The following is a 25,623-nucleotide window of genomic DNA, read 5'->3' on the forward strand; positions in this document are numbered from 1 at the left end:
ACGTCCCCTGACCCGGTGAACATTTTCGAGGGGGAAGAAGCAGACGAGCAGGGAGATCGAGAGCCGATTTCAACTCCAGCGGCAGAGCTCGGCTCCAACTACAACGCAGACGTCGAAATGCTCGACACAGAAGACGTCGTCGACGAGGTAGGAGACGACAATGAGGCCTATGGGGCCACGGAAGATAGCTCAGGTGAAGAGCTATGCCCCGTTCGAACAATAACTAAGGCTCAGGTCGAGGGATCGCCACATGGCCTTACCCAAGATCTTGCACCTGGTTCCACGGTCTCGCCTCCGGGCCCGGCTACGGACACTTCTACGGAGCCGCCATTGGTCAAATCGAAACCGAAAGTGAAAGCTTCGGTCTCGACAGAACAAAGTGGTAGAGGCGCCGTCGAAACAGAAAGCGCCTGTCGCCTTGGTCGGCTCCACGTCTTCAGACCTGTCGGTGCAGTGGAAGCCTAAGACTGTTGTCGAACCGGTGAAGTCGCTCAAGGGCGTCGAGCCGAAGACTGGGCCACCGAAACCGCTTGTCAAGGCCGCCGACCCGAAACCGTCGGCGCCGAAGGCCGTCGACACAGACAGAGGACTCGGAGCTCCGAAAGCTGTCGATCCTGCACGTCGGCCCGAAAAGGCCAGAAGCACTGTCCCCCTCGAGTCTGCACATGGTGGTGGATCGAGAACACCTGTCTGGTCGACGAAACCGTCCGCATCCTTCACGAAGCAGGTATCGGACTCGTTGCAACGCATCAAGGACAAGGCTTCCGCGGTCGAACCGAAGGATACTTCCACCCCGAAGCCCGCAGCCAAGCCGCAAAAGTCGACGGCGCCGATCCAGTTCAAGCTGCTGCCGAAAGTGGCGCCGAAGGCGTTCGCCCCCAGGACGGTCGTCGACGCGTCCATGAAGGTGTCCACGAGGCCGAAGCCTACCCCTGTAGTTGTAGGCACAAAGCATCTTTCGTCAAAAACAAGGTTGGTGGAGGGTCTAAGGGGAAAATTATTTAAAGACCAAAGGACAGACAAACCCCTTATTCACAGTATAACAACACAAAAGGACTGTCAATAGTCTGTACAACTTATGGGGGCAAAGAAAAATGTGACGGATTCTGTGTCTACCTGTAAAGTGTGTACAACAAAAAGGAAATGAATCCCATCAGCCCACCCATATGGCAGAGCTTCATCATCTGGGATAGAACCAAAGATGGTCCGGTTAGGGAGCCACACACCTGTTGGAATTATGTGCTTCTCCAAACCCAAGGAACCACCAGTGATGGATCATACCAAAAATCAAATCAGTTTGGAATGGTGTGGGATGTTAAATTGCAGTGAGAAAAAATGTGTACAAAAAATATCAAAAAGTGAAATGTAAAATTGGCTACCATGATTTAAGGAAAACTTTATTAGGGAAAATCATGGTGTCAAAATTAAAATGAGTGTGAGACAGTTTGACACAATAACTGTCTATTAAGGATGGTATGGTCAACATGTTTCAGCCATTGTAGGATAGTTAAGCCTATCGGGCTTTCGTCAGGACCTCTTAAACACTACTGCAATTAAGCTTAACCTGAGCTTAGTGAAAAAAGCAAAAATTAACACAAATATATGATACCAAACATCCTACCGTACATTGGATTTTCCAGACGGGGGATGTCTGTTTCATAAAGTATTTAGGATTCTTTCCCAAAAATTCTTGGGAGAAAGCCTCACCTCTTCCTGGCCATTGCTCAGGGTTGGAGGCCCCGCTCTGTCCGTCAGTACCCCTGGACTGATCCTGAGCCTGATCTGACCATTGACAGTCCTTTTGTGTTGTTATTTTGGCACAAAGCATCGACAACCCCTACTGGAGGAGCAGTCGGAACAATTTATCAATGCCGACACCGGTAAACTTTCCATCTACAAGCGAAAGATCACACCGGCACAGCCTATGGAGTCCTACACAATTCCTTTGAAGAAGAAAAAGGCTTCTACGGATTCCCCAGTTCTTGTTGAACTGATTACTCCACGTGCTCAGGACACGGCTCCAATCTCGCCCACTTACTCAGATGTGGAGGCTGGGGAAGGGGACGATGAGGAGTACAACTACCCTGCCGACACTGATCCGGAGGATCACCATGACACATGGGCAGATGCTGGGGACCCAGGGGATCCGCAAACTGCCCCGGACACTCAAGTATATACTGTCAAAACCTCCCCTACTGAGGATTCTGCGGCATTTAATGCACTAATTGAGAGGGCAGCTAAGAATCACGACGTCCAGCTGCATGCTGACTCTATTGAAGTGGACTTTCTGTTTGATACCTTTTCCACCTCTGAAAAGACTGTCAAGACTCTGCCAATGCTGAAGGGCGTCTTGAAACATGCTGCAGACATTTTTAAAGAACCCACACGTGCCAGGGTTATAAACCCCAGAATTGAAAAAAAGTACAAGCCGGCACCTGGCGACCCTACCTACATCAAGGGCCAGTTGCCGTTGGACTCCCTGGTTGTTTCTAATGCCCGGAAGAGGGCAAATTCACAGACTACTGGTGATGCTCATCCCCCTGACAAGGAATCTAAGGTGCTAGAGGCATCAGGGAAGAGGGTGGCGGCTCAAGCGGCCAATATCTGGCGTATTTCTAACACGCAGGCGCTCTTGGCCAGATATGACAGGGCACACTATGATACACTTGAAACCCTGTTACAACACTTGCCAGATGAGTATAAGGAGGCAGCAGAGATGCTCATTCAAGAAGGGAAACTCATCTCAAATGCTTCTATTAAGTGTGCACTGGACGCAGCGGACAACACCACAGACAGGTGGGTCAGAAAACTTATCCAGTACGGTTATTGTCTGGAGTTAACATCCACTCCACCCAACATCCCCCCAAAGCACCGTCCTATGTCAACAGAGCATTTGCACTTATTGCAGCAAGAGGTGCTCGTCATGCTGCAAAAAGGGGCAATCGAGCTCGTGCCAGTGGAACAAAGAGGCTCGGGAGTGTACTCCCTGTACTTCTTGATCCCAAAGAAAGACGGGTCCCTGCGACCCATACTAGACCTCAGGCCCCTAAACCAGTACATTCTCTCAGAACACTTTCATATGCTCACGTTGCAGCAGGTTCTTCTGTTGCTCAATCAAGGGGATTTCCTCGCAACATTAGATCTAAAAGACGCATATTTTCACATTCCACTACATCCGTCACACAGAAAATACCTCAGATTCACCATTCAGAATCAGCATTACCAATTCAAGGTCTTACCTTTCGGAGTGACCACAGCGCCCAGGGTGTTAACGAAATGCCTGGCGACAGTGGCTGCGCACCTCAGGAGACAAAACGTGCACGTCTACCCTTATCTGGACGACTGGCTTGTCCAAGCAAAGTCGGCCCAGCAGTGCGCTGCCAACATGTCCCACACCATTCACCTTCTTCACGATCTGGGATTCTCACTGAATTATCCAAAGTCACACCTTCAGCCCGCCCATGTGCGGCAGTATCTAGGCGTGACAATAAACACTCTGGCATCCACAGCACAGCCAAATTCACTGAGGATCAACTGCATTCAATTGCTGATCCAGAAATTCAGACCGCAACACTCGCTTCAGGCACGAGTGTTCATGCAGTTGATAGGCATGATGGCCTCCTGCATCTTCATAGTCCCGCACGCGAGACTACATATGCGTCAGCTTCAAGAGTGCTTGGCACGTCAGTGGAATCAGGCTCACGGACAGTTGAAAGACCTAGTGTTGGTGACCGGTCGGGCATACAACTCTCTGCATTGGTGGAATCCACACAACCTTTGCAAGGGCCGACCGTTCCAGGAGCCTGTTCCACGGATCATCCTAACAACGGACGCTTCTCTCCAGGGTTGGGGAGCTCATGTACTCCACTACACAGTGCAGGGACTATGGACGACACAGCAAAAGAAGATGCACATCAACCTCCTAGAGCTGATGGCAATCTTCATGGCAATGAAGGCATTCAAGATACATCTGTGCAACAAAGTCGTGTTGATCCGGACGGACAACATGACAGCCATGTACTACATTCAAAAGCAGGGAGGTACACACTCTCCACAGTTGTCTCATCTGGCTCAGAGCATGTGGAAGAGGGCCATTCAGAGGAACATCTTCCTCATGGCGGAACACCTCCCGGGCAAGGACAATCAGATGGCGGACCAGCTCAGCAGGTACAGCCACCAAATGCACGAGTGGGAGATACATCCATCAGTGCTCCACCCGTACTTCCAGCAGTGGGGTCATCCAGAGATAGACCTGTTCGCCACAAGGGAAAACGTCAAATGCCAAAGCTTTGCCGCCAGGTTCCCTCATCCACAGTCGCAGGGCAATGCGATATGGATGAACTGGTCAGGCAAATTTGCGTACGCTTTTCCCCCAGCACCTCTAATACCGCTGGTGGCACGAAAGCTAAAGCAACACTCGATGACGCTCATCCTGGTTGCTCCAACGTGGGCACGCCAACCATGGTACACCACGTTTCTAGAACTCTCCGTGGTACCGCATCAAAGACTGCACCTCACACCCAGGCTCTTGACGCAGAACCATGGCGACATTCAGCATCCAGACCCGCAACAGCTCAACCTGGCGATCTGGCTCCTGAAGTCTGAGAGTTTGGCTACCTTAATCTGCCCCCTGAATGCATGGACATCATCCGGGAGGCACGAAAGCCCACTACCCGAGCTTGCTATGCAGCGAAATAGAAGCGGTTTTCATTTACTGTACTGACAACAATATCAACCCGCTAGATGCATCCATTCCTAATATCATCTGCTATTTGTTACATCTTTACAAATGCAATCTAGCATATGCTTCCATTCGGATACACTTATCCGCCATAGCGGCTTATCTTCAAAACAGGCAGCATCTCTCTGTTTTTAGAGTGCCTGCCATTAAAGCCTTCCTGGAAGGCCTGAAGCGCGTCATCCCTCCCAGGACCCCGCCAGCGCCTGTATGGAACCTCAACTTGGTCCTCACCAGGTTGATGGGCCCACCTTTTAAGCCTCTCCATTCCTGTGAGATTCAATTCTTAACATGGAAAGTGGCTTTTCTCATTGCCATTACTTCTCTGCGCTCACTATACAAGAGTCATTTATTCAGATTCATTCCAACAGGGTTGTGCTGCGCACTAACCCTAAGTTTCTTCCAAAGGTGGTGTCGCAGTTTCATATCAACCAAACCATAGAACTGCCCGCATTCTTTCCAAACCCTGAAACAGTAGCGGAAAGAATGCTCCACACTCTTGATGTCAAAAGAGCGTTAATGTACTACATTGACAAAACAAAAGATTTCAGAAAGACACAACATCTCTTTGTTGCCTTCTCAGCCCAGCACAAAGGCAACCCCATTTCCAAAGCAGGAATTGCCAGATGGATCGTTAAGTGCATTCAGATTTGCTATCAAAAGTCTAAGCGCACTTTAACGATCCCCCCCAGAGCCCACTCCACCCGTAAGTTGGGGGCCTCCATGGCTTTCCTTGGAAATATCCCTTTAGAAGACATTTATAGAGCAGCCACATGGTCTACCCCACACACATTTACGAAACACTACTGTGTAGATGTGCACTCCAAGCATATGTATGGCAGGCTGTTCTAAAGACACTTTTTCAAACGTCTGCAGCTGGCACAGGCGGCCGCCGCTAATGGAGGGACTGCTATATATTCTATGCTATAGATATGAATTCAGCAGCCCACATGCCTCGAACTGAATATGCTACTTACCAGTATGCATCTGTTCTTGGCGTGTAGGGTTGCTGACATTCATATTGCCCACCCTCCTCCCCGGCGCCTGTAGCGGCTGCAGAATTTACACTTACTCTTAGCATGGCCATCGCTCACACTGTTACACTCCATCTTCTCCACAATTGCTAAAAACAATCTGGGGATGGAGTCGATGCCCATGCGCACTGTAGTCCAGGGGAGGAGCCACCTATCTTGTTATACTTCGAAGACTCTTCCAGGACAACAATGTGCAATCATCCAGACCCAACACTAGGTGGCGATCTATGCTATAGATATGAATGTCAGCAGCCCTACATGCCAAGAACAGATGCATACTGGTAAGTAGCATATTCATTACATAAGCTTGGGCAGGATTTGTGTTGGAATATTTTAATGTCTTGGTGAACTGCATCTTGTGCTGCCAAAAATCATGGAATCTTATTGCATTCATTGCAGATTTATGCTGAACATAGAGTGGAACTACCAGGTGAACTCTGAGACTTGGCAGTTTAAAAAGATCTGGAGTGTGGTCTGGTGCATTCTTCAGGGCCAAGGATCCCTAACTACCTCTGGTACCAGTGGCTGAGAGGGGTCTAAATGTAGGTGCATAGGCACAATGTTCCTTTTGATGAATGCGTGACTATACAGGACATCATCCCGCTCTCTGACCAGTATACCTGTATCCTCTAAATTTAGGGATATTAGCTTGAACCCCCCCAGGTAGGACTCACTTGAGTGTATTATTGTTTTCCTTTAAGCTTACTTTTTCTTTCCAACTCACAAAAATCCTAGGCATAACGGCCCTTAGGAGGTAGTTGGGGATCCCTGGCCCTAAAGAATGCCCCCAACACTTTTGGGCTTATAATGTGGGCAGAAATATGTTGGCCTAGCTACTGAGATTGTGTGAGCCATTATCCTCAATCACCGTCCCATTCATTGTTAGAATTTGCTAGCAAATGCAGCTCATGCGCTGCTTCGCCTTGCGAGACTCTATTGTTGCCGCTTTCTGTGCCGAAAGGAGACAGGAGATGGCATGCGTGGACAGGAGATGTGCACGCGTACGAACAGGAGATGTGCACGCGTACGAACAGAACACCTCTGGTGCGTAATCCATGTGCCACCTTCTTTCCAGTTTCCTACAGAGGCGTTTCTTATCTCTGAGGGATTTTGAGATCCAGGGGGCGGTTTTATGTGATCGTTTTGATGTGACTTTGCGGAGGGGGAAGAGTAGCTTCAAGGGATTTTGCGATCCACTCTTCATACTCTTGATTAGCTACACTCTGGTCCTCGTTATGGGGTGGGCGGGTATGCACCGGATTGTGGAGCCAGAGGTCAACAGGTAGTCTGACCCAGTTTCTGGAGTTCCTAACCAAAGGAGTGGGGGATGGTGATTTAGACGTGGTCCATATAAAGGGGATGAGGGAATGGTTTGTCCCGCCTGCCTGGAAGAAGGCCAGGGTTCGGGCTCTGCTTAAAAAACCAAATCTTGATCCCGAGGATCCTGGCAGCTATCGCCCGATCTCCCTGCTCCCCTGGGTGAGCAAAATTCTCGCGAAACATGTCAACACCCATATAGTGGACTTTCTCGAGAATAACCAACTGTTGGATGCCTCTCAGACGGGCTTCCGACCGAAGCACGGAACAGAAACCGCTCTGTTAGCAGTCACTGAGGAAACCCGAAAGATTCTAGATCAAGGGGGATCAGTGGCAGTGGTCCTTCTTGACCCGAGTGCTGCTTTCGATACGGTCAGCCATGTCACCCTGCTGAGCCGCCTATCGGATGTCGGAATAGCAGGCAGGGCACTGCAGTGACTTGAATCGTTTTTGAACACCAGGTCTTTCCAGATCTTTGACGGGGACACTGTCTCAACGAGCAGGCCACTGAGCTGCGGAGTTCCGCAGGGCTCCTCTTTAAGCCCTGCACTTTTTAACATCTATATGAAACCACTAGCTGAGGTTGTTCATCCGTTTGGTATTAGAATCATCTCATACCCAGATGACACTCAGCTAGTGGTCTCTTTGGCGCAGGAGGGCGGTGAAGCACCATCATCAGGACTAATGAAATGCCTGGAGGAAGTCAAGGGATGGATGACGACATCCTCCCTCAAACTCAATGGGGATAAAACTGAGTTGATGCTTCTGGGACCTACATCTCCGGTACATTTCAATTCCCTTTGGCCCCCTTGCCTAGGCGACCCTCCAGCCCCCAAAGACAACATAAAGAGCTTGGGGTTTGGCTGGACAAAGTTCTTTCCTTTAACACTCAGGCTACGAAATTGTCTGCAACCTGCTTTGGTCTTCTTAGGATGTTGAGGAAAGTCCTTCCTCTCCTGCCTACGGAGGCCAAACAGGTAGCCGTACAGGGCTTGATTCAATCTCGGCTGGACTTTAATAATGCCCTGTATCTCGGCGCCCCAGAATACACATTGCGAAAGCTGCAGATAGTGCAGAACTGTGCAGCCCGCACATTGCTCCAACTGCCCGCAGACAATCAGCCAAACCTGGGCTGAACAAGTTGCACTGGCTACCTGTACGACAAAGAATCGCTTTCAAGGCGATGTGCATTTCCCACCAGGCATTTTGGCACACAGGACCAGCAATCGGCCGCCAATTATTAACTCAGTATCACCCTACCAGAAGTGAGGCTTTTATGGCCTCAGTACCCAGAATAAAAAGGGCAAGAGCTGGAGGAAGGATGTTCTCCTTCAATGCCTCCAAACTATGGAACTCCCTTCCCCTCCAACTCGGGTCCACCCCCAACCTTCTGCTGTTTCGGAAACAACTGAAAACTTTCTTGTTTAATGCTCATCATTAATCTCCTGGCTTAACCCTCCTTCGTTCATCAATTACACCTCACACCAGCGCTTGGACGCCCCTGGGCAGCAACCGCACGCGTGCAGATTTCCTGTCCTCGGAGTCTGGCTCTCAGTTCCCGTCCCCCCTCCCCTCCGTCGGCTCCACGGAGCCAGCTTGTTTTTCCCTTTGCTGTTTTATCTAGCGCGAACTCTGTACATTGGTATTGGGACGCTTTACATAAGCATCAGTTACATTACAGGAGCGCACATTCAGCCACATATAAGCTTGGCATGCATTCCTTACATTCTACAGAGGTAGAGTTCGGAAATTGAGTGTAGGTATTTTATGCAACTATGTCTCAAGTAGTTGCACGGTCCATACATTACAAACGGGAGCATGAACTTGTGGTCGGGGATAAATTGCATGCATAGTCTTGTATTTTTTTTGTTTCAAAAGCGAACGCATATTAGTGGTTAGATACAATAACATCAACTTACTTTTATTGCACAGAAGTGAACGCGTACAGGTGACAGAAGAGAGGGTTGGGGAGCACCCCACCCCAAACAGAGGCCCAATAACACCCAACATAACTCAAGTGTCTGGGAGACATGGGGGGTTTGATGAAAGTGGGAAGAGGTGTTAGGGAAAGGGGGGCATAAATGGACAAATAAAGGTCATACATAAAGAGGGCTGTTTATGACAAAAATGTTCATGCATAGTCTCAATTATACGCTTTGCGTAAATTGGTCGTTGCTGAGGTCTCATCGTGGTTATGTTATCACGATGTAAAGCCCTCAAGTTTTTGAAAAGTGCACTCTGTGCTTCAGGGCAGGCTTTCTTACTTCTGATGACTTCATAGGCGGTGACCCCGTGCTGGGGTCACGGGCCGCACAGCATCATGGCGCATGCAGAGGCCATACAGAAACTCATTCAAATACCTATTAAGACCTCATTGAGCCAAACGTAATTTAAGAAATCCTTGGTGCTTTCGCATTTGGATGTTGCTACTTTCGTTAAAAAAACAGCTGCATAGGAATGGGAAGTGTACCATGTGGTGAAAAACAGTAACACGCCAGGATGATAACCACCGACATCAAACCAAGCATGTAGACTTCTGAAATGTGTGGTCGGGGGGCGCTGTTAAGTTTGACCTGCCCTTTGTTTATCCTCTTCCCCCAACCCCCCGTGATAACTGTGCTTGTGACCCAGCTGAACTGTACAGCAGTGTGAAAGCTCGTGGGAGGCACGCTTTATATTGGCAATTGTGTCAGACATTTTAGGTTGTTTTATTAAATGCTGATTTACAACAGTCCTCTAAACACCACAGACCTGTGGGCCAAAAACGCTTTCAGCCGCGCACAGCGAGAGCAGATTAATACTCGGGCCGGAGACGGCTCCGAGGAAGATGAAAACGGTTCACCTTTGACCTCGAGGGCCCATCGTGAAAAAAAATAGGGCAACCTACTGTTTTATCTTTTCCTGGCAACACCAGATATTCAAGTTGCGCTCACGTAGATTTGGGAGCAGTATGGATACCAGAAAGTTCAGCTTCTCTCTCTCGGTCTTTAACTCCTCGGTTCGTGGACATATGTGCTCATCTGGCAGTAAATTAATTTGCAAGTACTCGCAGGTGTGTATAACAAGCATTTGCAATGCAATAGGTCTCGCATTTGGAAGAGTTTGACTTATTCGCATTGTAAATGACAATGCCTTTTATTTATGCATTTGAAAATCTGCAAGCTGTGCGTAAACAAGCACTTTGTACTTATAGTCCATGCTTATGAGAAGCCATGCTGTCCATCTTTTACTGCCAGCTTTGCTTTGCCTAAGCAAGGACTATACGTACAAAGTGCGTGTTTATGCACCGCTTGCAGATTTTCAAAACAAATGAATAAAAGGCATTTTTATTTTTACAATGCCAATAGCTCCAACGCTCGCAAATGTGAGACCTATTGCATTGCAAATGCTTGTTAATCTAACCTATAGTTCCCACTAATAAGGGTAAACTGCCCGGGAACCATAAGATATTTTTAAGGACCACATCTCATTTCTTTGCCAGAAAGAGGCGTCTCTTGGCCAAGAGAGCCATAGAGTGGGTGCTGGCATCAGTAATAGGTCGTGGTAGTTATTCCTGATACTTTCTGGTGCTCAAGAAGGATGGCGGCATTCATCCTGTCCTAGTCCTGCACCCTCTCAATTTCTTCCTGAAAAAGGAGAAATTCAAAATGCTCACGCTAGCTCAAGTCTTGTCTACCCTGGACATGGGAGACTGGATGGTAGCGATGGACTTGCAGAATGCAAACTTTCACATCTCTGTACTGACTAATCACAGACGTTACCTGCGGTTCACGATAGGCCAAGAGCATTTTCAGTTCACCATGCTCCCCTTTGGCCTTACCAGTGCCCCTTGGTTGTTCACCAGGGTGATGGTGGTTGTTACAGCTCATCTGTGGAGATCAGGGGTTCCAGTCTCCCCCTATCTCGACGACTGGCCATTGAAGACTGACTTTGACCAGGCAGTCGTCTCCCACCTCCAGACTAAAGTAGACCTCCAGACGCTCCCTTTTATTGGAGCTGTTCTGAACACAGTGCCGTTTCGGGCATATCCTCCTGAACAGCTTCTAATTAGCATGGCAAGTCCTGTTCTGGACATCTTCCAGGCAGAAACATGGGCATCTCTACATACATTTACCAAGCCCTTCTGCCGTGACAGGCAGGTCCACAGGGACAGGCACTTTACCCGTTTGGTCCTGCAGGACTTTTTATTGTGAAATAATTTCCCAGACCCTCCTCTAGGTAGGTATTGCTTGGGTATCTATTCTATGGTAAGGATTTTGCGACTATAAGTCTCAATCAGGGGAACAAGTTACTTCTAATCGGTAACACCATAACTTGTAGAGGCGCTATCTTATACGCAGATTGCTTACTGACTCACCCATCCTGCCCAATCTTCAAACGGATTTGTAGACTTGGAGCCTGTTCCCCTTTCCGAGCCCTAGTTCTGATGGATACATCTGCCAGTGGATTCCTCACCTTGTGAATATCCCCTGCGCAGCAGCCATTCGGAATTTTTTGTAGCTCTCCACGCCGGCGAGGTCATGGACGACATCACAGAGGGTACGACTCCGCTTGTGACCCCGCTCACGTCACTGGATCCATAAAAGGGCCTCGTCGGCGTGATGACGTCGGTTCCCTTTTTTCCGCACCGTCGACGCCAATGGTTTCTTTGGGGCTCTCCGTAGTAACTTTGTATTTCATGCTGTTTTCAACTGTTCCTCTTGATTCTTTCGACAATGTCTGGGAGAAAATCTAAGCCCTGCAGGGAGTGCGGTAAGCAGATGTCCATCACTGACCCGCATGAAGATTGTGTTGTGCTTGTCTTCCGATCACAACGTCGTTCTGATAAGGAACCGGAGACGAGGTCGACCTCACCCCGACGTCACAGAAAAGATCATGTCTCTCCATCACTGTCGAATCCGGGTTCTCCAGAGAAGGTAGTTTCAGCCGAAGTCTCTCCGCGTCGATCACTGACGCCGGCTCCATCTCCGGATTCGGTCCATTCTCCCGATCCGAGTGAAGATCAACCTGGACAGGAAGATCAGGAGCAGCCAGAAGAAGTTCCGTTACCGGCGCCGACTGGCCCGACTCCAGGAACTCCGGCTTCGGGTGCAGTGCCAGGAGTTTACCTTGCATTCCCTGCTCCAGGGCAAGACCCTTCGCATTACCTTAATGCTATGTATGAGGTATTTGCAAGAGCTATGTACCACTCTGGTGAACCTGCGGGTCCCATGGGTCCATTAGCTTTCAATTTGGGGGTTCCTTAGGCTTATGCCCAGGCCCCTTTTATGCCCTTTCTTCCGATGGCGCAGTTTTGGAATTTTCCGGCGCCGAGGGCTCCGGCGCCGTTCTAAACGTCACCGGCTCTGTCAGTTTGGCCTCGATCGGCGCAACCGGCGCCTTCGAAGCAGTGTTCGACGCCGGTCCCGAATGCGACGGAGTCGATTATGGATCTGTCACCTGTGCCAAATATTCGCTCCAGGAGGGAGGCCCAAAGGGTCTTAGAAGAGGAGCGTTGTCGACAGGAGGTGGAAGAAGGTGAGATTCCTGAATCAGAGGACTTCTTTGCTGATTTAAGGGATGCCAGTGGTCTTGATGTTTCACCTGAATGGGAGTTTTCTCCTGGCTCAGATGCTTCATCAAAGGATGTAGCCCCCTATCATGTGGTTGTAGGAAAGGTGGCTGAATTATTGGACGTTACACTCCCTACCACTGAGTTTAAATCTAATATATTGACAGAGGTATTGCATTCGCCATCTTCAGTTGTTGAACCTCTCTTGCCTTTTAATGAGGCAATTCTTGAACTTGTGTTAGAGGTTTGGAAGAAAAGTTTGTCTGCGCCTGCAGTCTCCAGGTCTATAGCACGGAGATATAGAGTGGCGCCTAGCAACCCGGAGTTTTTATCTGCTCACCCTTTACCTGAAAGCCTAGTGGTTCAAGCAGCATGTTCAAAGAGGTCTTCAGGAGCTTTCGCTCAAGTTCCAGCTGACAGGGAGTCTAAGCGGATTGACCAGTCTGCCAAAAAGGTATTTTCCTCTGCAAGCATGGCGTTGAAATCTACGAATGCAACCTGCTTGATGGGAAGGTCTATCCATGCCTTGATGGACTCCTCGATACAGTTGCTGCCTAAACTGTCTGATGAAGACTGGAAGAACTTTCAGGAAGTTTTGGACGATACCCAGGCTGCTGCACGTCAAGTCATTCAGAGTGGGCTAAATACAGCTGACTCGGTGTTAAGGATTATGGGTTCTGCAGTGGCTACGAGAAGGGGTGCTTGGTTGAAGTTTACGGACTTTTCAGCAGATGTGTAGAAACCATCGCAATGGAGCGCACACCGCTAGCCCCTCCTCCGGATCGCCCCTCGGGACTCTGGTACTTGTAGTTTTTTAGTGGATCACCCAGGTGGGTGCAAGTCGGTACTTGTTGGACTGATGAATCTCTAGACCCGATACATGTCCCGGGTTTTTGGGTATCGCCCGAGACATGGCTCGGGTTTCGGGATAACTTCCCTCATCAGTAGAGAAAATGGTTAGGGGTGGAGGAGAAGGCCGCCAAACAACCGTCAATGGCCTCGATGCCCGAACCGGCACGCAGGGCAGCATCCAGGAGCCCGTCGGCTCAAGGCTCAAGGGAGCCAATTTGTAGAAACCATCGCAATGGAGCGCACACCGCTAGCCCCTCCTCCGGATCGCCCCTCGGGACTCTGGTACTTGTAGTTTTTTAGTGGATCACCCAGGTGGGTGCAAGTCGGTACTTGTTGGACTGATGAATCTCTAGACCCGATACATGTCCCGGGTTTTTGGGTATCGCCCGAGACATGGCTCGGGTTTCGGGATAACTTCCCTCATCAGTAGAGAAAATGGTTAGGGGTGGAGGAGAAGGCCGCCAAACAACCGTCAATGGCCTCGATGCCCGAACTGGCACGCAGGGCAGCATCCAGGAGCCCGTCGGCTCAAGGCTCAAGGGAGCCAATTTGTAGAAACCATCGCAATGGAGCGCACACCGCTAGCCCCTCCTCCGGATCGCCCCTCGGGACTCTGGTACTTGTAGTTTTTTAGTGGATCACCCAAGTGGGTGCAAGTCGGTACTTGTTGGACTGATGAATCTCTAGACCCGATACATGTCCCGGGTTTTTGGGTATCGCCCGAGACATGGCTCGGGTTTCGGGATAACTTCCCTCATCAGTAGAGAAAATGGTTAGGGGTGGAGGAGAAGGCCGCCAAACAACCGTCAATGGCCTCGATGCCCGAACCGGCACGCAGGGCAGCATCCAGGAGCCCGTCGGCTCAAGGGAGCCAATTTGTAGAAACCATCGCAATGGAGCGCACACCGCTAGCCCCTCCTCCGGATCGCCCCTCGGGACTCTGGTACTTGTAGTTTTTTAGTGGATCACCAAGGTGGGTGCAAGTCGGTACTTGTTGGACTGATGAATCTCTAGACCCGATACATGTCCCGGGTTTTTGGGTATCGCCCGAGACATGGCTCGGGTTTCGGGATAACTTCCCTCATCAGTAGAGAAAATGGTTAGGGGTGGAGGAGAAGGCCGCCAAACAACCGTCAATGGCCTCGATGCCCGAACCGGCACGCAGGGCAGCATCCAGGAGCCCGTCGGCTCAAGGCTCAAGGGAGCCAATTTGTAGAAACCCTCGCAATGGAGCGCACACCGCTAGCCCCTCCTCCGGATCGCCCCTCGGGACTCTGGTACTTGTAGTTTTTTAGTGGATCACCCAGGTGGGTGCAAGTCGGTACTTGTTGGACTGATGAATCTCTAGACCCGATACATGTCCCGGGTTTTTGGGTATCGCCCGAGACATGGCTCGGGTTTCGGGATAACTTCCCTCATCAGTAGAGAAAATGGTTAGGGGTGGAGGAGAAGGCCGCCAAACAACCGTCAATGGCCTCGATGCCCGAACCGGCAGATGTGCAAGCTACTCTGTTGGACTTACCGTTCGATGGTTCAGGCCTGTTTGGTAAGAAAGCGGACGCTGCCCTAGAGAGGTTTAAGGATAGCAAATCTACGGCAAAATCACTTGGCTCACAAGCTCAGCCTAGAGGTTCTTTTCGTAAATACAGAGGATTTGGGAAGTCGCCCTTTCGTTCATATGGCCAACCTCGTCAGCAGCAGCAACAGAATACTCTGTACAAGTCGTATAGAGGAAAAAGTAGAGGTCGTCAGCCCTCCTCCTCCTCTTCCTCCCCTCCTATCACCGCAGCAAAGCAGCCCCAGATTCCCCATTCCGGATCATGTTGGTCCTCTAGGGGGTCGGCTTACCCATTTTCTACAGGGTTGGGAATCGGTGACTTACAGACCTTTGGGTTCTCAATCTTGTGGAAAATGGGTATGCTCTTCCATTTCGGGAATTCCCTCCAAATTACCCTCCTTGCCAAGGGGCTTGCTCAGAAAAACATAATCTCCTACAGGAGGAAGTTCTGACCTTACTAAAGAAAGGTGCGTTAGAGGTGGTTCCAGAGCAGGAAAGGGGTCAGGGATGCTACTCCCGGTATTTCCTGATACCCAAGAAGGATGGCAGGTTACGTCCAATTCTGGATCTCAGGGTCTTGAATCTTTATCTGAAGCAAGAGAATTTCAAGATGCTTACCCTTGCGCAGGTTCTGCATGCGCTGCCGGAAGAAGATTGGATGGTGTCGATCGACTTGCAGGACGCGTATTTTCATTTTCTCATCCTGAAGTCACACAGGAAGTATCTCAGTTTCACGGTGGGTTCGCAACATTATCAGTTTGCAGTCCTTCCGTTTGGACTCACTACTGCACCTCGGGTCTTCACCAAGGTGATGGCGGTGGGGGCAGCCCATCTCAGAAGATCGGGGAATCCAGTTTTTCCCTATCTGGACGATTGGCTGGTCAAAGCGGAGTCACCAGAGAGGGTTTGCCATCATCTGCAAGTGACAACCCAGTTGTTGTACAGGTTGGGGTTTTCGATAAATGTACCCAAGTCTCACCTGGTGCCCACACAGCGCAATCTGTTTATAGGGGCAGTACTGGACACTACTGTCTGTCGTGCATTCCCTCCGCCTCAAAGGATTCTCGACATTCAGAAAATGATTCCCTTGTTTTACAATGGAGCGGTCGTTCCAGTCCTGAAGGTTCTCGGTCTGCTCGGTCAGATGGCTTCCTGCATTTTGTTGGTCAACCATGCACGCTGGCACATGAGGGCGCTCCAGTGGTGCCTCCGCAGGCAGTGGTATCAGCACGACGGAGATCTCAGGGAGTCAGTGAGGATCTCCAGAGAAGCTGCAGTGGATCTGTCTTGGTGGAGCGTGGAAGGCAATCTGTCTCAAGGAAAGCCTTTCCATCTTCCTCCATCGGTTGTCACGGTGATAACTGATGCATCCACTCTATGGTGGGGTGCTCATCTGGGGGATCTGGAGATCAAGAGTCTTTGGTCTCCAGAGGAAAGGTTGCTTCATATCAACCTTCTAGAGTTGCGGGCGATAAGTCTTGCGCTCAAGGCCTTCCTCCTTCCCTTCGCGGTCAGTCGGTTTAAGTCCTGACGGACAACACTACCGCGATGTGGTATGTCAACAAACAGGGAGGAGTAGGGTCGCAGTGTCTCTGCAGAGAGTCTCTGCGTCTCTGGTCCTTGGTTTAGGACCATCCGATTTGTCTGATGGCAAATCATCTGGCCGGAGTTCTGAACATACGTGCAGATAGTCTCAGTCGGCAGTTCTCGGCCGACCACGAGTGTAGGCTTCATCCGGAGGTGGTTTGTCACGTCTTTCGGACTTGGGGAACTCCTCAGGTGGACCTGTTCGCCACTCATGAGAGCGCTCACTACCCGTCATTCTGCAGTCTCCAGTATCCGATGCAAGCAGCCTTGGGGGACGCGTTTCAGTTGAGTTGGGGTTCACAAATCCTGTACGCATTTCCTCCCATACCCTTGATTCCTCGGGTTCTGAGGAAGATTCGCCAAGACCGGGCCAAAGTCATATTGATTGCCCCGGATTGGCCAAGAAGGGTGTGGTACACGGATCTTCTCCACCTCTCCTTGTGCCCGCCGCTCCGTCTCCCTTTCAGGGCAGATCTCCTCTCTCAGATGGAGGGGCAGGTTCTACACCCCCACCTCCAGAGCCTACACCTTCATGCCTGGAGATTGAACGGGGCAACCAGAGTTCTTTTTCTCTCCCGCCTGACGTGGTGGATGTTATTCTTTCTTCCAGGCGGCTTTCCAGCAAGTCATTTTATTCTTATGAATGGTCTAAACTTGTTTCATGGTGTGGAGAGAATTGTTTTGACCCCTTAAGAGCTTGTTGGTCCAATATACTTCAGTTTGCTCTTTCTTTGGCCCAGTAGGGTTTTGCTGTGGCAACTGTAAAAGGATATTTATCGGCCTTGTTGGCATTTCTCTGTTTGCCAGACCAGCCGTTTTTGTTTAAGTCACCTATTGGGTTAAGATTCCTTAAAGGTCTTTCCAATAAATTCCCTCCTACTCCTTTTGTCGTGCCTTAATAGGATTTAAATCTTGTGTTGACCTACTTGATGGGTTCACCCTTTGAACCTTTGCAGAAGTGTCCCTTGAGGTTACTGTCCTTTAAGACAGTTTTTCATGTAGCAATTACCTCGGCAAGGAGGGTAAGTGAGCTTCAAGCTCTAAGTTCGAAACCCCCATTCTTGACTATTCATGCTGAAAGAATGGTACTCTGGACCGGGGCTGCTTTTCTGCCTAAGGTGGTGACTCCTTTCCATCTGGGACAGTCTATTACCCTTCCTACCTTCTATCCTCCCCCTTCCAAGGACGGTCTTCACCGTCTTGACTCTAAGAGGGCGGTGAGCTTTTATCTCGATAGGACTAAAGACTATCGTGTGGACGACCAGCTTTTTGTCGGATTTTCTGGCTGCAGAAAGGGAAGAGCGGTGCACAAGCGCACACTTTCAAGATGGATTATCTTGTGCATTAAGATCTGCTACGCACTGGCTGGTAAGGAACCTCCAGAGGGTATTAGAGCTCACTCTACTAGAGCAAAATCTTCTACATCTGCTTTGTCTAGGGGTGTTCCTGTAGAGGACATTTGCAAAGCTGCTACTTGGGCCTCCCTCCACACTTTCGTGAAGCACTACTGCTTAGATTTTGAAGTGAGGAGGGACGGCCACTTTGCGCGCTCTGTCCTCCAGGATTTCTTGGTATAGAAGAGTGGACACCCTCCTCCGGGAGTGGGGACTGCTGTGGGTGGGATTCTATTCATAAGGTGAGGAATTCACTGGCAGATATATCTATCAGAAGAACAAGTTACTTACCTTCGGTAACGCTTTGTCTGGTGAATACAGTATCTGCCTGTGGATTCCTCACATTCCCACCCGCCTCCCCATTGTCCACTCTTCTATACGAGCAAGTGTTTATAAAGTATTTATGATGTATTTTCCAATGGAAATGTTTAATTATGTTTACCATTTGAGTTGTCTTCACAATGTGTGTTGGTTCAAATACTGTGTACTGTGTATACTGCACTCGTTTGTCGGTCCGTCCGTGTGCCTCGGAGGCACGGAAAAAAGGGGCGGAACTGACGTCCTCATGCCGACGAGGCCCTATTTTGGATCCAGTGACGTCAGCGGGGTCTCGAGCGGAGTCGTACCCTCTGTGACGTCATCCATGACCTCGCCGGCGTGGAGAGCTACAAAAAATTCCGAATGACTGCTGTGCTGGGGATATTCACAAGGTGAGGAATCCACAGGCAAATACTGTATCCACCAGAAAAAGTGTTACCGAAGGTAAGTAACTTGTTCTTCTCAGACACCAGTGGTCAGTACTCTTCATGGCTCCGCGCTTCTGGCGTGGAAAGCTGGCAAAGTACACGGACAACTTGCTGAATTGACTCCTATATAGGTACTGTTCACGCCACGGCGTGGATGACGCCACATGGAGCCAAACACGGCCATCTACTGTCACGCAAGGGTATTGCCCACGAAAAAAGGTCTGGATCTAGGCTGGCGCCTGGGTATAATTAGAAGGTAAGGCATCTGCAGCTAGATAGTCTCTACCAGAGAAGGCGTTAGTGAAGGTAAGTAAATTGTTCTTTAAGGAAACTCTGTAATGGAATTGCAGTAGTAAGTGACATCAAAACGATAAAAAAATTAATCACAGTGGTCTGTCGGTAGGAATGTTGTCCTGGCTGTTTCAGGCACCTCGTCCCTAGATGAGTTAATGAAAAAAGTAAGCCCCTTGATGATTCCCATTCATCAAATGACTGTTCTGATGGACATTTCTTCCCTCAGATTCCTCGCCTCATAAATAATTCCAGACTGGATCAATAAACCTTTTCTCTTAGCAGTTGCTCTTTAGTGTTTCCAGGGAGCACTCAACCCTAATCTTGACTCCACATGCCCAGAACCTACCAATGTCTTATGCTCAATGGAGACTTCTATCATCTTCTGTTTTTCCATGCCTTATTGATGTGTGCCTGGCGCTCTCCTTTGGTTTTCACAGAATGCATAGAAATCCTAACACTTACTCACCAGACTATCACCTCCGGACATAATGGCCTTCAAATCAAGTGTGCAATGTCCCAACCAGATCCACAAAGCTCTTCATTTGATGCTTGAATCCTGACCATAAGCCCTTAGCCTGCAACTCTTGCGTCTCCAATGACCATTAGGGAAAGAAAAGCTCAAACGTTTGCTTTGGCCAATAGAAGGTCTATTTACTCTTCCTTGTGCAAGTCTGCTACAAATGATCCACTCACAAGAGCCATAAACAACATAATATAAAACAAAATGTGCTCTATTTTTTAGTCAAATAATCTTTGCTGTTCCATTTCTTTTGGATAAATGGTAGCACCAGTCCACAACGCCGAACTCTTCCTAGGATTCGATTCTGAATTAAAAAAAACTGTTGCCTGAATTCACAGGACTGTATACTGAACTTTCTCCTCTTAAGGTTTAGCTGTGGGGGATGTATTTAGGGGTACATGGGTCCAAACACTTTAGGTTTTACTTTTCTGATGCCTCTGCCAGACCCTGTGCGTTCACAGGGTATCGTGTTGGCACAGCCTCAATAAAAGCCACTGCTGTCACTGGCTTTTGTATGCTATGTCCCTTGTTCTCTGAGCTGTGCTCTGCGCTAATGTTTCCCTCAGATTCTGAGGGAATACTTTGGGTGTCCAGAGAGATCAGAGCTTATACTGAGGCCCAGCCCCATGCTGAAACTCTGCCCAGATTCCAGACATGTATATGCTTGGAATAACTCTTTTGCTCAGCTTTGATGTGCCTTGATATGCCCATCATCGATTTCCAGCACAGTCATTTGGAGGCAAATATCCTCCTTGCTACTCATCATTCAGACGTTGTGCTTTACCTGGACCATCAGAATGATAGTGGCCTTGATATTTTTTTAGAGGACAAAGTCCACCTTCCTTCGGTCCTTCCCTTAAGGAAGTTGGTTTATTAGCGGCTATTGTACATAAAGCAATGGAGCCACTTGAATTGCCCCTGCTGTATGAAGAGATGTTCTGCTTCTCAACACCCTCTTTTGCCCTTCAACAAGACCTTGCTTGAACCAGTGCTGGCTGCATAGGAGAAAGTAATAGCTTACAGGGTGAATTCAGTAATTCTCAGAATCTAGTATTTTGCAACACATAGACGGCATAGGAAAAACAAGTATCGTGCCGGACAGTTCGCATGCAGATTGCCCAGAACCATAGGATTTTCTGGACTGACCCCAAATTTCTCGTCTGCCCGTCCTTACTGCTAATTTTGCAGTTTTTCTAGAGACCAACTTCCTTTAGGGGAAAACCTCTACACCTGATGTAAACGTGCTATGAATACTTCCTCTCCTTTCGCAGGAGAGGCAAAGGTAATTTTATGCTTGCTTGGAGAGCTGAAACTCTGTCCTTCCAAACTGCTATTGATGAATTTGTGGATGTGCCTCTCCACCCTCACTGTTTGTTTGTCCCTTCTGTCCTCCTCAATCACAGGCTGCTGTTATGGACTCCTTGTTGGACTGGGGTGCTTATTTAGGTGAGATGACAGTGTAATGCCTGTGGGACATTAACCTAGCCCCTGAAGGCCTTTTGTGCACTCCATCTGGACACGTTGTGCAGGTTTCCTTAGCCAACCATACCATTGAGAAGTATCTTAGCAGACAGGGCAGAGTTGTTTGCTATATCTTGTGCTGTGGCTGCATTAATCCTTGTATTTGAGGTGTGTATAACTCAAGTTGCCAAAAGGCAGCAGAGTGCTGTACAGGTTCAAAAGCACTGTGGCAGTTTTCTCTGGGGCACTCATCTGACATACACTTTGAAATGTGATAGTGGATCCCTTGAATTGGCTAGCCCTGCAAACTCTTGAATGCAAAGTCCACTGCTATGTGACAGGTATAGTCTTATTCTATCTGGTGCTCCCCTGCGTCAGTTATGTGAACGGAACAGTGCCCTTTATTCTGTGTCCTACATTCCCCACATGACTCCTTTCATTTGCGCTAGGTGTTTGTCAGGGGGTCAGCCCTTGTGGACCATTTCATGAAAGGTCTGCTGCATTCCTTTCCACCTGTGCCCTTTGTTTTTTTTTACCAGTGGTGTTTGTTTTTGGCTTTTTTCTTATCACCATTTGAAGCAATATACATGTGTTGTATTCATCGTTTGACTTTTAAAACTGTGGTTTTAGTTCTGATTACTTTGGTCTGGAGGGTCAGCGGCTTGCAGGCTCTATCAGTCTGAAGACAGTCTATCAGTTGCATGGAAGCAGGATGGATATCTAAGTCTACACTATAAGTTTCTCTAATCATCTTTTGCATCTTGAATGCGTTGAGCCCCTTATTTGTTATGGCACTCACTGTGATGTTGAGTGGAGAACATTGTGGATCAGGAATCCTGGTAAGGGAGTACAGGAGGAGCATACTGCTCTGTTGCAATGGTGGCCATCTCCACCCAACTGCTGCAGTCTGACATCTAGTCTATGCTTAAGAAGATATCTATTCGCTTAAGGTCTGTGAAATAACTGAACCTCTAGCATCTTAAAACTGATGTCTCAACATTTACAGGATCAATTCTCGGTATGAAAATCGTGGTTGCCTTGGGTTAATTTGCACAAGCTGTTGACATGGACTACATGTTTGTGAATAGGCTGGGCAAGTTCAGGTCTCTAGTTTAACTGTAACTCCGAATATGCATAATACATTTCTTTGCAACGGGAAGAACTAGCAGATCAGGTGGCCAGTTTCTCTGTTTCATGTGTTATCTTCTCACAGCGGGATTACCCTTATGTCTTAAAGTAATGTATTTATTTTTATTGCTAAGCACAAAAATGTAGAAGCATGTTTCTTACATAAAATACTAATGACAATTCATAACTAATTTATTGATTTGTGAAATTTGTATCAAAAGCTAACATGCCAGTTTCCAAAGATGCATTTGACCTGAAAAGATGTTAAAATGTTCCTTATTTGCAGTGCATCAAAGAAGAAGCATCTTTCCTCAGCAGAGTTTGCGTCACAGCCTCTTCATGTTGTTCAGTCACTGGGCTGGGCCTTTTAGCATCATGTTCACTCCCTTGGACAGATATAGTGACCGAAACATGCAGATAAACCGACATCAGTACTGTGCGTTGAAGGTATTACCCTCATATTTGCATTATAATCTTAAAGCCTTTCTAATCAATTAAAATACTGTTAACCACATCTGAGATGTTGAGCAGGAGACATGGCAGAGCAAGTTTTTAAAAGTCTGTAATGTGTGTGATACTTGGATCAGCTAAATGATCTGCATTGTTTAAATACTGTCATCCACTTTAGATTGTGTCTGAAAATAAACACACATTTTTCACAAATTAGTGTTTTTTTTAAATTACTTAAAATATAGTTTTGATTTGCCGTATAAGATCACACGTCTTCCTTTGAATCAAGTTCACTATATTAAATATTGTTGTTTGGTATGCTCACAATATGAAGCCCTTTCGACATCTTCATTTTAAATTGTATTTTGGTATTTTTTTGTATTGCCTGCTTTTCATATTTCAAGTGCTGTATTTGCCCAAATTTAGGCCAGGTGAATGGTAGAGTGCCACTACCCATGTCATTGAGTTTGCAGAGGGAGGCCAGCAGTATAATCAAGGATTAACACCAGCTTTGACAGAAGTAGACTCCCTTCAACCACATAATAACACTTCTTTATCTGACTGCTGTTTTGAGTGGTATGGATGGGCAAGTCTTGGCAAGCATACTCTTTGCATTACATATGTGCAAGATTTGGTGGTCAGGGGGAATGTGGAGGCTTCTCTGCTGAGCCACATTGCTAGGTATGTGTATATTCGCAAGCAGCCCAGTGGCAGAGGGCTCGCGCGCGACTGTTGGAGCGTGACTGCCACTTAATTTTAACTCTTGTTTTCGCGCTGACTGCTAGCGGTGCAATTTATCTCCCTGACTTTTGTCCCGCTGATTACTAGCGGTAGACATTATTTTTAATATTATTCCCATCTTCGCCCTGCTGACTACTAGCAGCGCTTTCTTACCTTTTAATTCACTTGCCATCCCCCCTGCAGCCAAGTCTTCCGCTGTGGCCGGACCGCTTAACGGTGCTCCTCAGCGCCCGTGGGTGCCATCTTGGGTTGGTCGGCGAGATCGATCTTCGCCACACCCCCCTCGTCATCATCCTACTTAGGACTCACTTCCTGTCTCCTCCAGTGATCGCAAGCAGCCCAGTGGCAGAGGGCTCGCGCTCGACTGTTGGAGCGTGACTGCCACTTAATTTTAACTCTTGTTTTCCCGCTGACTGCTAGCGGTGCAATTTATCTCCCTGACTTTTGTCCCGCTGATTACTAGCGGTAGACATTATTTTTAATATTATTCCCATCTTCGCCCTGCTGACTACTAGCAGCGCTTTCTTACCTTTTAATTCACTTGCCATCCCCCCTGCAGCCAAGTCTTCCGCTGTGGCCGGACCGCTTAACGGTGCTCCTCAGCGCCCGTGGGCGCCATCTTGGGTTGGTCGGCGAGATCGATCTTCGCCACACCCCACTCATCATCATCCTACTTAGGACTCACTTCCTGTCTCCTCCAGTGATCGCAAGCAGCCCAGTGGCAGAGGGCTCGCGCTCGACTATTGGAGCGTGACTGCCACTTAATTTTAACTCTTGTTTTCCCGCTGACTGCTAGCGGTGCAATTTATCTCCCTGACTTTTGTCCCGCTGATTACTAGCGGTAGACATTATTTTTAATATTATTCCCATCTTCGCCCTGCTGACTACTAGCAGCGCTTTCTTACCTTTTAATTCACTTGCCATCCCCCCTGCAGCCAAGTCTTCCGCTGTGGCCGGACCGCTTAACGGTGCTCCTCAGCGCCCGTGGGTGCCATCTTGGGTTGGTCGGCGAGATCGATCTTCGCCACACCCCCCTCGTCATCATCCTACTTAGGACTCACTTCCTGTCTCCTCCAGTGATCGCAAGCAGCCCAGTGGCAGAGGGCTCGCGCTCGACTATTGGAGCGTGACTGCCACTTAATTTTAACTCTTGTTTTCCCGCTGACTGCTAGCGGTGCAATTTATCTCCCTGACTTTTGTCCCGCTGATTACTAGCGGTAGACATTATTTTTAATATTATTCCCATCTTCGCCCTGCTGACTACTAGCAGCGCTTTCTTACCTTTTAATTCACTTGCCATCCCCCCTGCAGCCAAGTCTTCCGCTGTGGCCGGACCACTTAACGGTCCTCCTCAGCGCCCGTGGGCGGCATCTTGGGTTGGTCGGCGAGATCGATCTTCACCACACCCCACTCATCATCATCCTACTTAGGACTCACTTCCTGTCTCCTCCAGTGATTGCAAGCAGCCCAGTGGCAGAGGGCTTGCGCTCGACTATTGGAGCGTGACTGCCACTTAATTTTAACTCTTGTTTTCCCGCTGACTGCTAGCAGTGCAATTTATCTCCCTGACTTTTGTCCCGCTGATTACTAGCGGTAGACATTATTTTTAATATTATTCCCATCTTCGCCCTGCTGACTACTAGCAGCGCTTTCTTACCTTTTAATTCACTTGCCATCCCCCCTGCAGCCAAGTCTTCCGCTGTGGCCGGACCGCTTAACGGTGCTCCTCAGCGCCCGTGGGTGCCATCTTGGGTTGGTCGGCGAGATCGATCTTCGCCACACCCCCCTCGTCATCATCCTACTTAGGACTCACTTCCTGTCTCCTCCAGTGATCGCAAGCAGCCCAGTGGCAGAGGGCTCGCGCTCGACTGTTGGAGCGTGACTGCCACTTAATTTTAACTCTTGTTTTCCCGCTGACTGCTAGCGGTGCAATTTATCTCCCTGACTTTTGTCCCGCTGATTACTAGCGGTAGACATTATTTTTAATATTATTCCCATCTTCGCCCTGCTGACTACTAGCAGCGCTTTCTTACCTTTTAATTCACTTGCCATCCCCCCTGCAGCCAAGTCTTCCGCTGTGGCCGGACCGCTTAACGGTGCTCCTCAGCGCCCGTGGGCGCCATCTTGGGTTGGTCGGCGAGATCGATCTTCGCCACACCCCCCTCATCATCATCCTACTTAAACGCCCATTATGTGTCAGCGCAGCGGACGAGCGCAGCGGGCGCGTCGTAGGCGCGCCGGAGTTGCGCCTG

General features: G+C 48.8%; 1 protein-coding gene across 11 annotated transcripts in view; it reads left to right on the top strand.

Annotated features, from left to right (window-relative positions):
* The window catches only part of FRYL (FRY like transcription coactivator), a 2,496,013-nt gene that overhangs the window by 1,073,463 nt on the left and 1,396,927 nt on the right, over nt 1-25,623 (top strand). For all 11 annotated transcript variants that reach the window (XR_013608325.1, XM_078678213.1, XM_078678216.1 and 8 more), the window contains one exon: nt 22,467-22,627. Coding sequence is in view for 10 of the 11 variants with exons in the window: in XM_078678213.1 (XP_078534339.1) it covers nt 22,467-22,627 (161 nt within the window). In the remaining variant the exon portion in view is untranslated. The remainder of the gene's footprint in view (nt 1-22,466; nt 22,628-25,623) is intronic.

Source organism: Lissotriton helveticus, chromosome 2_2 (assembly GCF_964261635.1).
Source record: "Lissotriton helveticus chromosome 2_2, aLisHel1.1, whole genome shotgun sequence".
Classification (NCBI taxonomy): domain Eukaryota; kingdom Metazoa; phylum Chordata; class Amphibia; order Caudata; family Salamandridae; genus Lissotriton; species Lissotriton helveticus.